Source organism: Anopheles nili, chromosome 3 (assembly GCF_943737925.1).
Source record: "Anopheles nili chromosome 3, idAnoNiliSN_F5_01, whole genome shotgun sequence".
Taxonomy (NCBI): Eukaryota; Metazoa; Arthropoda; class Insecta; order Diptera; family Culicidae; genus Anopheles; species Anopheles nili.
In genome coordinates, this window is record NC_071292.1 from 71,486,527 (window position 1) to 71,496,409 (window position 9,883).

The 9,883-nt window shown below is 46.0% G+C and overlaps 1 protein-coding gene across 1 annotated transcript; it reads left to right on the plus strand.

The window, feature by feature from the left end:
- The first annotated feature begins 1,515 nt into the window (after nt 1-1,515).
- On the plus strand, nt 1,516-5,470 carry LOC128726455 (protein Smaug). Its single transcript, XM_053820269.1, has 4 exons — nt 1,516-2,282; nt 2,350-4,208; nt 4,282-4,519; nt 4,639-5,470. The coding sequence occupies exons 1-4, from the start codon at nt 1,516-1,518 to the stop codon at nt 5,468-5,470; spliced, it is 3,696 nt and encodes a 1,231-aa protein (XP_053676244.1).
- Nucleotides 5,471-9,883: the final 4,413 nt, after the last annotated feature.

Below are 9,883 nucleotides of genomic sequence, written 5' to 3' on the forward strand. Positions count from 1 at the left end.
GATTGTTATTGTAGGTGACGCTTTTTTGCACTGGTAAGGTCGTTTCCGGAACAACCGGTTCCGTATGGCGTGAAAAAATCTTTCACTATCGCTCATCCCTTGGGTTGGAGCCGATTGTTAGACCTAAGGGAAACGGACATGAATGGTAAAAAAATAACGAAGAAGGGAGGGAAGGTATGTGTTGAAAAAGGCAGGAAAGAGAGAGAGGCCATGTACAAGCTTTCGTTGTGACCTTTTACCATCCAGCCACATCGGACCACCGTTTTACACATGCCGCTTCCTCGACTAACTGGGAGCTAACGCTCCGAAGGGTTGACGAGGAAGGGTTGTTTGCCAAAGGAAACCACAAGCGAAGAGTGCGGCATCGTGCGGTTGCTCGGGCAAAATAAGACACGAAAACAAAACACCGATAACGATAAGAGAAGATCCCGTGGCGATAAGGGCGCGCCTAGGTGAGCGCAAAAACCTTACTCCGTCCTGAGCCTTTTTAGCACTGCCTGGGGTAGTGTTTGCTGCCTGCGAGTCGTTGAATGATCGCACCCTTTCGCAGGTGATTTGGAGGGTCGCGTCTCGAACCGATGCTATGTTGACCGTCAAAAGCGAGATTTCGCTGCACTGCGTTGAAGCGCATCGGCAGCATCGCTTCGCGTCGTCCGCCGCGATAATGTGTTGATCAGGCATTTTTTTAGAGGACGCACGAGGGCAGCCCTTGCGTTTTCGGGAGAAGGACAGAGTGAGAGATGAGAGAGAGAGAGAGAGAGAGAGAGAACGAGCCGGCAGCCAGCCGAAGGATCGCCTTTGTTTTCTGATGATCTATCACCAACGATCGTGAGAAGGGGGTAGCAGCAGCGGTGTTTGTCGTTTCCTTTGCATTTGAAGTGTCCTCTTCTTCGGAGATGCTGCGATTCGCTGTAGGGATTGTTACGAAACTCTAGGCGCAGGGTCTGAGTAGAGTGTTGCGGCGGTCTCTGACGTGCACGTTTTGCCTGTGACCCGGTTTATGTCTAATTTCGGAATTTTACGCAAAACAACGCACCCATACAAAACAACGCTCATCATCTTGTGGTGACGGCGCGACCCTTAGGCAAAATGGAAATAGGAAACCCTGCTTGATTGTTGTTCTACGTATATATTTTCTTTTTGGAATCATTTCCTCCTGAAAATACGTTTGCCCCCAGAGAAGTAGCAGGAGGGTGTTGTGAATCAGGAGATCGTTCTAGGACGACAAAACACCGATCGTGTTTGTCTTGATAAGGATGAACTGAGCGAAAGCGTTGTCAATTGTTTGTACGGTGCATTAGCAATTTAATCTAATTTTTTGTTTGTTTTTTAATGTCAGAATATAGATGCTGCTAATAGATGATTCTTAAATAAGGACGTAACTGTCTCTTGGAAGACGGTTAAACAGAAGAGAACAAAATAAACTCGATCTCATCGAATCTAGTTTCGGTTTCGATACGAAACGAGCGGATACAAATCAGCAAACGCCAAAGCCGAATACCCGTGCTAACAACTATGAAATATCCAGGCGGCAATCCTTCCACAATGTTCTGCGAACAGGTCAGCACAGTAACGTCGCTCTTCGAGCAGTGGAACGACTGCGAGCGTACGGTCGTGCTGTACGCGCTACTTAAACGTGTACCCTTCGCGAACCTTAAGTTCCTGCAAGTTTCGATCGATTATAACCTCGCACAGAACTACAGCACCCAGGCAAAGTTGCAACAACTGGAAACGAAGGCTAACAGCACGGCGCTACTGACCAAGCTGGTGCAGCGGTACTATCAGCTAAGCGGACACAGCACCGAAACCGCTACGTTACTGATTGGAGGTGGTACCAATTTGAACAATAATAACACGAACAGCGTGAATAATAATCTCAAAGCGATCACGGACTCGTCCTCGTTGTATGAGCTGTTGAAGAAATCCACCACTGCCGAGGGAGCAACAGTGGTCGCGAAAGAATCTCCCATTACCGTGACTCCGGCTGCAACGGTTCCCTCGTCGACAGGGGTCGTCGCACCAGCAGCAGCAACGCAACATCTTCTCGCGAAGGGCCATGAGCAGCAGCAACGGGAGCCGGAGACAAAGGAAGATATTTTGAAGGATATCCTCATGTACCTGCCACTTCTAGCACCTGGCAACGATGAAGCCAAAAGCATGTACATGTCCCTGATACCGGTGGCAGTGGACGATGCCTGTAGGCAGCTTGTCCCTACCGAGATCGTCCAACAGACGCTCTCCTACCTACTGATACATCCCGCCATCACAAACGACGATCGACGGTGAGTATGCTTTGCACAGTTTGTTTAGTGTGGTACAGTTCAAAAACAGACTTGTATGGTCTTTTAGGGTGCTCAGCCACTGGCTCCGGTTTTTGGAAGATTTCATTTCAACGTCCTACCTTCCGCCACCAGCGTCGGCCACGGTCTTGAAAAATCGAAATTACTTCAACCTGCAGCAGCAAACTGTCCATTCCAATGGCAGTAGCACCGGAAGCAGCATCAACAACGCTAGTACTGGCACTGCGGCGGTATCGAGTACCATCCCGCACGTACAGTATCTCTCCACCTCGACCAGCTCCTCCAATGGAGGCTTGGGCGTGAATTCCTGGTCAAACGGAGGCTCCACTGGATTACCAGCGACGCCAGGCCCAGGAATAATGCCTTCTTCCTTGGCACACCATCATCAGCCTCCGATGGCGGCGCAGTCGATTCTATCGAAATCCCAGCAATGCCTGAACCAAACTGCATCCACCGGCACAAGCGGTACGGTCAACAGTAACAGCAGCAATTGTCATATCAATAGCAGCAGTAGCTCGAGCTCGAGCTCTTCCAGCTCGACCACCAGCTCTAGTTCGTGTCTCGATAGTACCGCTTCGCAGCTGCTTAAATCGGCCGGCTCTCCTAGACTGGGACAGCAGCAGCAGCAACCTGCCGAGTGGGCAACGGATCGTGCCGAGGATGCAAAACCAATAAACGAGTTCAGTAAAACGATCGGACAAAGCTTGCTGACATCTAGTCAACCTCTGCTGGTGGGAAGCACTGGTAACAATGGTGGTCATACGGGCAGCGGAGTCAGTCCTGCCGGTGCTGGTGGCGGAATTAGCGTGAATCTTCAGCTGCACAGCCAACTTCATCAACAACGGCCTACGATGACGGGTATGGCGGTCACGGATAGTGCTACCAGCGATAACCATCATGATCTCATGGCCGTTACGGAATCCCTGCTATACGATTCCACCGAAGAAGATCACATTTCGTTCAGCAAGAACGGTACCGAGATATATGACAACGATTGTGATTTCGACAACGAGGACGAGTTTAATTTTATGGCACGCAGCGCGGCTGCCATTCGGGCAGCCGAGGCATCCATGTCCCCCCGTGTGACCATTCCGGCTGGTTCCGGAGCATCGGGAGCCGGGGGACCTTCGACGTCGGGAAGTAAAAAGCTGGTTTCGTTCGATAGTAACGTGGGTGACTTTCTGCGCGTGCCGCTTCTCGGTAATTTCAGCGCGCAGTCTCATCTTCTGGGACACGGTGGCAGCGCAGCTAGTAGCGGCATGTTCGACCATGATCTGGAAGGTGCGCTGCTGAAAACGCGTCGCTCTAATAGCCTGACCACGCCGACTACTTTGTCCGCGCTCAGTGTGGGCGAACTGCACGCCCAGCAAAAGCAGAGCAACGAATGCCTGTCGGCGGAGAACCTAACTAACTTGCAGCTATTGCAGAACAAACCACGCAGCTTTTCGCTGACGATGGAAAGTCCTCGATCGTCTTTGGCCTCAAGCGGGTCCGATACGCAGCTGGACGACTACAAGCAGGGTGCGGGCCTGATGAAGCTATACGGTGGACAACCGAACATCGGGATGTCCAGCATCGCGCACTGGCTAAAGAGCCTTCGATTGCACAAGTACGTTTGGTTGTTCTCTAACTTGACGTACGAGAAGATGCTCGGCATTACGGAGGAGTACCTGCAGAGCCTTGGTGTAACGAAGGGCGCGCGCCACAAGCTAGCCATCTGCATTCAGAAGCTGAATGAGCGCTTCGGTGTGCTGCTTCAGCTCGAAAAGGATCTGATCGCGGGACAGAAGGCTCAGCTCGGTGCAGTGCTGGAGGAACTGACGAACATTGTGCTCACGCCTATGAAACCGATTGGCATGGACCAACCGGAAGACGTTGCCGGCCAGTTTGTAAAAGTGTTGGATCTAGGTAGGTGAAGCGGATGTTTAAGGATTTAAATATGATGAACTTGTATTAATTGCACTTCTACTTTTTCTTTCAGTCGGTTCCATCATCGTTATGCGGCCGATTTGCAGCCAGCAGGATGAAGAGTACCTGAACATATTCCTGTGGATCGTGGAGCGCGCCCTGCACAACGACGCTTTCATTGCGCATTCTGCACAGTTGAAGGAGCACAAGTACAAGGTATCGAAGATTAAGATGCATGTTGCACCGAAGAGCGGACATTTTACTAAAAGCGTGAACGTGACTGGACCCGGTATAAATATGAATAAACCCAGGTAAGTGCACTAGGTGATGCTGCTCTACTCAAGTGTTTTTTTTTTGCAATCCTGCAAACTATGATTTATGACTTAACTCAAGAAGTGTTAACGGATGCTAGCTTTGTTCTACTCTCTAGATGGTCTGCAAATAACAAACACAAAACGGTGAACATGAACGAACCACCTGTGAAGCCACATCGCAAGAGCTCGATACCGTATTTTGTGCCACCAGGCCAGCAACAGGCATTATGTCCATCGCAATCCCACTCCCACTTACAGGGTGGATCGGCACAGATCATGACAACGCACCAATATTTCCACCACAGTGGAGCAGCAGGTAGCAGCAATTCCCACAACAGTACAGCCAGTTACAACAAAAGCTCGTCATACCCGAGTTTCGCATCCAGCCTGCATGGTGGCGGAAGTACTGGCACCATAAAGCCGATGGGCAGTAACAACCCGTCCGTGCAGCAATCCAGTCACCACCAACAGCAACCGCAGCAGCAGCAACAGCAGCAGCCGTCACATAACCAAAACTCTCAAACCGCCCCTACACTGCAGCCACCGGCCATGCAGCACCCGAATTTCATGTTTCATCGACACTCGTTGAGCAACATTACGCACCACCATCACAATGCCACTCCGCTTGGTCCACCACCGGCCATTTTTCTGACCAATATCTCTGGTTCGGTGACGGGCGAAAATCGAGCAACCGGACCGAAAGCGGTCGATAGCGGCCCTGGCAAGACTGCTGCCGTCACAGTGAAGCAACTTACCGGGCTGGGAGGACTGGTAGGATCCGGCGAACAGCCGCACTTGCTCAAAAATGACTGTACCTCGAAGGAGGTGCGTACCAGTGGTCAGAGCAACATCAGCGGCAGTAACAGCAACCAGAACAGCAGCATTGTCGACATCAATTCAAGGCTCGAGTTTCTCTGTCGGCAAATGACGGAGCAAGCGATCAATTAGTGTGCCGTAGGCCCCCCCCACACGAACCAGAGATAATGGGAATATGAATCATATGAGTGATATGAGTAGAAGAAGAGCTGCTAGGCTGGTTTAGGGTACTTGTAGCGTGTATAGCTACGCCAAGAAATCGAACGACGTGCTAGAATAGCACCGAATGGGATTAGGACAATGCGAGCGGCAGAGGATTGGCGCACGTTACTCGACGATTTGTGTTTTTTACGTTTTAGGTGTGTCGCGCTTCTTCAAGAAGCACGTGAACGATTGTTGTGTTATCGTGTAATTGTTCAAAATTTTTCGTAAGTCATAGGATATAGGACAAGACAAGGATACGTAGAGCAATTTTACGCTAAGCAGCATCATTAGCTCTATCTATTTGATGAAAACAAACAGCCACAACACAACACAACATACGCATGCATACCAACTATCGACACTCTTATTAAGTTTGGTTAAATGGAACGTACATTGCAGAGATGATGCAGTAATTTGCTATTAGGTAGTACGAGTTTTGATGTTAAACGTTTTTTGTGTTAAGCTTTTGTGTTAGCACAAACGAAGAAGCGCTCGTAGCTCGTAACGGAACGTATATTCACAAACACGTGAAACGAATACCAGTAGCAGCGAAAAAGAAGGCTACACCTTCGTAGGCAGTAGGAGTAGATCACGCGCGAGTTCGCGCCCCTTTCTACCTAAAAGACGCCAGGAGTTAGAAATCTACCGAGAAGTCACGCGGGTATTCTGTAAAAGTATTTATCTTGTTACGTTTTATTTTTAATCTTACCATTATTGCGAATATTTTACACGTGTCTAGTTTGAAGCGGAAAGGCGTTGTTTTTTTCGACTGTGTAATACAATGTAATACATACGGAAAGAGAGAGGATTCGCAGCAGTAAATTTCCACCCGTGGTGGGCTGCTTAAGCATAGAACCCTAGCTATATCAAGCGCGTAGAGGAGAGAAGTGTAGCGTTCGACGATGACAAACGCTTTTCGTGTCGAGAAAGCGTGCATTAGGAAAGCGAGCGCAATGTGATCCAGTGTTTATTTACCATGATGTGAATTAGTTTTGTTTTGTTACTATTACATTATACTGAAACAAAGCAACGTGCTGGGTGTTCGTTACTTATTACATGCATTTTAGATGTGTATAACAAATAGGTATTTCAGAAGAAAAAGGTACCAATTGTGTATAGACTTTGTGCTGATCATATTTCAAACTTAAAAAAAAAAACACACACACATAAACGAAGAAAAACAAACCCCGTTAGAGAAAGTACCAGGGTTATAAATATGAATACGTAAATCATCGGATGCGATAGATGATCGGCTTTCCCGTTTTCACCAAGTAGTCAAAGGTAATTGTTGGTAAATTCGGTGAAGCTGCACCTGATTTTAGAGCATCGTTTCCGTTCCTCTGGTTGAGTGTAATATTAGGGCGAATATTTAAAATGTTAAACTGAATTGTTTCTACGCGAGTGAAGCATAGCTTACTTGCAATTTTCGTCTCTGCAATCAGTTCATTTGATTAGCTATTTATTCCAACAGATAGATCGATCGGTGTGAAGTATTATAGTAAGTTCATCGTTAGTTAGTATCGGGAGTATCATCCAAGATGTATCCCATCGCTGTTAGAAAACCGTTTCGTTAGGAGCAGCACCATCTATATTCGGTTGCTTTTCGTTTTGACTATTGCTTGCTCACCAGTGAGGATTATTATCGACTATTTTCATGATTCTTCTACCAAAATGGCATTGCAAGAAGACATCATCGGTTTGACCTTCTCAACTGTATAACGTAGTGCGTGTGCTTTGCAGCGCTCCGATGCTCAAAGAAGTGTTAATTAAACGGAATTGTTGTATGTCATCATTGCCTCGAGCAAGCGATCTAAAATAGTACGAAAATCCCAAAGTACTCTCATAAGCCAGCAAGTGAACGTTGCTTTGAAAGGCAAATGAATTATAGTCACTAGCGCACTAGCTAAAATAGTGCGTTGTTCTCCTCGTCTCTAATACCATTTCTCTCAGTAGTGTATTAACTAGCGAAATAGCGCGCTGACCGCTTTTCTTAGTGCAAACGGTAGCACGATAAAATCCCATCCCAAATAGTGTGCTGTCCCGTAATGGGACAGCATGTCGCGTAATCGTTTCCCAACCATAAATTTGTAACCCTTGCGGCTGTTTTTTGGTGTGAAATGGAATCCAGTTCATAGCGTTGAAGAACGGATAGTCAAGGTTTCTGCAGCAGTGATAGCGAGTAGAAGAAAAAAACCAGATGAGCGATTGGTAAAAAAATGGTTGTGAAGCGTACCGAAACCGAACACAGTCTCCAGTGAATTAATATCGTTCGAATGTTATCGTTTTATAGTCTTATTACTCTTTGTCGCTCTCTTTCGCTTATGCATGGTTTTGTTTGTCGAAGTTGCAATGTAGGATGTGGGATTGCTATTAAAGCTATTCCATCTTAGGTTATTTCCATGCACTGCTGTATAAGCCACAACTTGGTACAAGCTCAATTTAGAGAAGCTCTCGAGGCTCAGAAGCAGACAAATTAACAAAAGGATAAGTCTAATTCGTGACAATGAAAGGTAGGATACTTCATGCGACAAACTCACTGCCAGAATAGGTAAACCATGCAAAGAGGACCTTTGCAAAAGAAAGCTAGTTTTGTCTCAAAATCCACGATAACTGTTTCCGTGGGAAAACTCCTTCGATGAACGATAAATTCTCTGAAAATGATCGTAAAGTGGCATGAGCAAGTCCCTCTAAATTGGCTTCTGCTGCAAGAAAACAGGATTCTGAATAACCCACAAAAAAAACACCATAAACTAAATGGTCTGTTGCTGAAGTACTCCATCGATTGGAGCCGAATTGTTGAGGGAAACCTAGTTCAAATATAGTCATTCGGAAGCGTTGTCCATACGGCCACTATCGAGTTGTTTCTGATTGTTTCTGTTTCTGTTGGAAAGGACGAGAAAACTCTCTTCTCGTTCATTGTAGGTGTTAATTTTTGTTAAAGCTATTCGTTTTTCTTCGTAACTCAGACAAGGGAAATAAGAGAAACCACAAATCCTGCATATTGATAGATCCAAGCTCCAGTTCCGTGTTTTAAAAAGCGCAGCTAGTTGTGTAGTTTCACAGCATTTCGAGGTGGAAATTGTTTGAAACCGTATCGTATCGTAGGGTATCCTTAGAACCGGTACTAGGATTTTGGTGTTCCTCCATTACCTCCTCCAAATTCCCTCTGCGCTAAAAACCCAAAAAGTATCGGCAATCCTCGATTGCTGCCCAGGCGGGCGGCGGCGGTAATCTGTAGAGTTAAACAGGCTCAAAACACACAAAATTACACAACACTTTACCTAAAGTACAGGGGGAAACGTGTATGAAACAGTAAACGAACGAATGATAATAACAAACTCGTAGAATTTGTCCAACATGTGTGGCAAAACAAAAATTCGCAACGACGATTGAGAAGGCGAAGAAAGATGAAAATGGATAAGCGAATCGAACCGAGGGTATAAATGATCCGATTTTATGTAGTGACGTTTTTAAAACCATTAATGAAGAAAAATACACGATAAAAACATTTGAGAATATTTATTTTTCCAGCTGAAAGCAAACACTTCTGTTGTCTTTTGTATTTGAAATGTCCGAAACGCTGCATGAAAGAACGCGTGTGTTGTTGTACGTGGGGAATTAATCACGGTAGGAATGGGTCCGGGTTTAAACTAAAAACGTATATCCGAAAACATGATCATTTACTGCAATTTCCCCAAATAATGCAGAACGGGTAAGGTCAAATCAGAAAATTTTTCCCAAAAGTAACAGGAGCGCATACCAGCTAGGAGCATCAATATTTTTCGAAATGTTTCAAGCGCAAAAATTCGATGAAACATTTCAACAGTGAAAAACGCTTGAAACATTTCAAACGCTTAGTTGGCTTTTTGACTAATAGATGGCGCTAATTGTGCTAAAGAGAAAATATAGCAGTTTGACTATTCGTTCATAGATGGCGCAAACAAAACGCTTCGAGCACTTCAAGCTAGCGCCATCTATTAGTGAAAATTGAAATCTCGAGCCCAGCAGTAGAACAGTTTTGTATTACAGTTTTAATGCAGTTTTTGGCGCCAACAAAATTCGAATTGTCACCTCCTAGCTAGTATGTTCTCCTGTTACTTTTGCGAAAAATTTTCTCTGTTTTGCCCGTTCAGATGCGAACATTTTTGGATCGTTTTTTTCTTTTGCGCGCTTTTGTTCATTCGCGTTTGCGCGAGCACGGAGTAGCGTTTGGCACCAATTCAAACATCTTTTCTAAAAACGCCAAACAAGGATAAATTGAAGAAGAACCATTAGTTTTGTCGCTCGGTCTCGCTTTGTCGCTAAATTTCCAGCCTTTTGGTTGGATTTTCTTAGTTTTGA

Bases quoted from the DNA above. Each gene is read 5' to 3' on its own strand.
- LOC128726455 (XM_053820269.1), top strand. From the start codon at position 1,516: ATGAAATATCCAGGCGGCAATCCTTCCACAATGTTCTGCGAACAGGTC. The intron at 4,209-4,281 runs GTAGGTGAAGCG...TTTTTCTTTCAG, and splicing joins TGTAAAAGTGTTGGATCTAG to TCGGTTCCATCATCGTTATG. The intron at 4,520-4,638 runs GTAAGTGCACTA...TCTACTCTCTAG, and splicing joins ATAAATATGAATAAACCCAG to ATGGTCTGCAAATAACAAAC.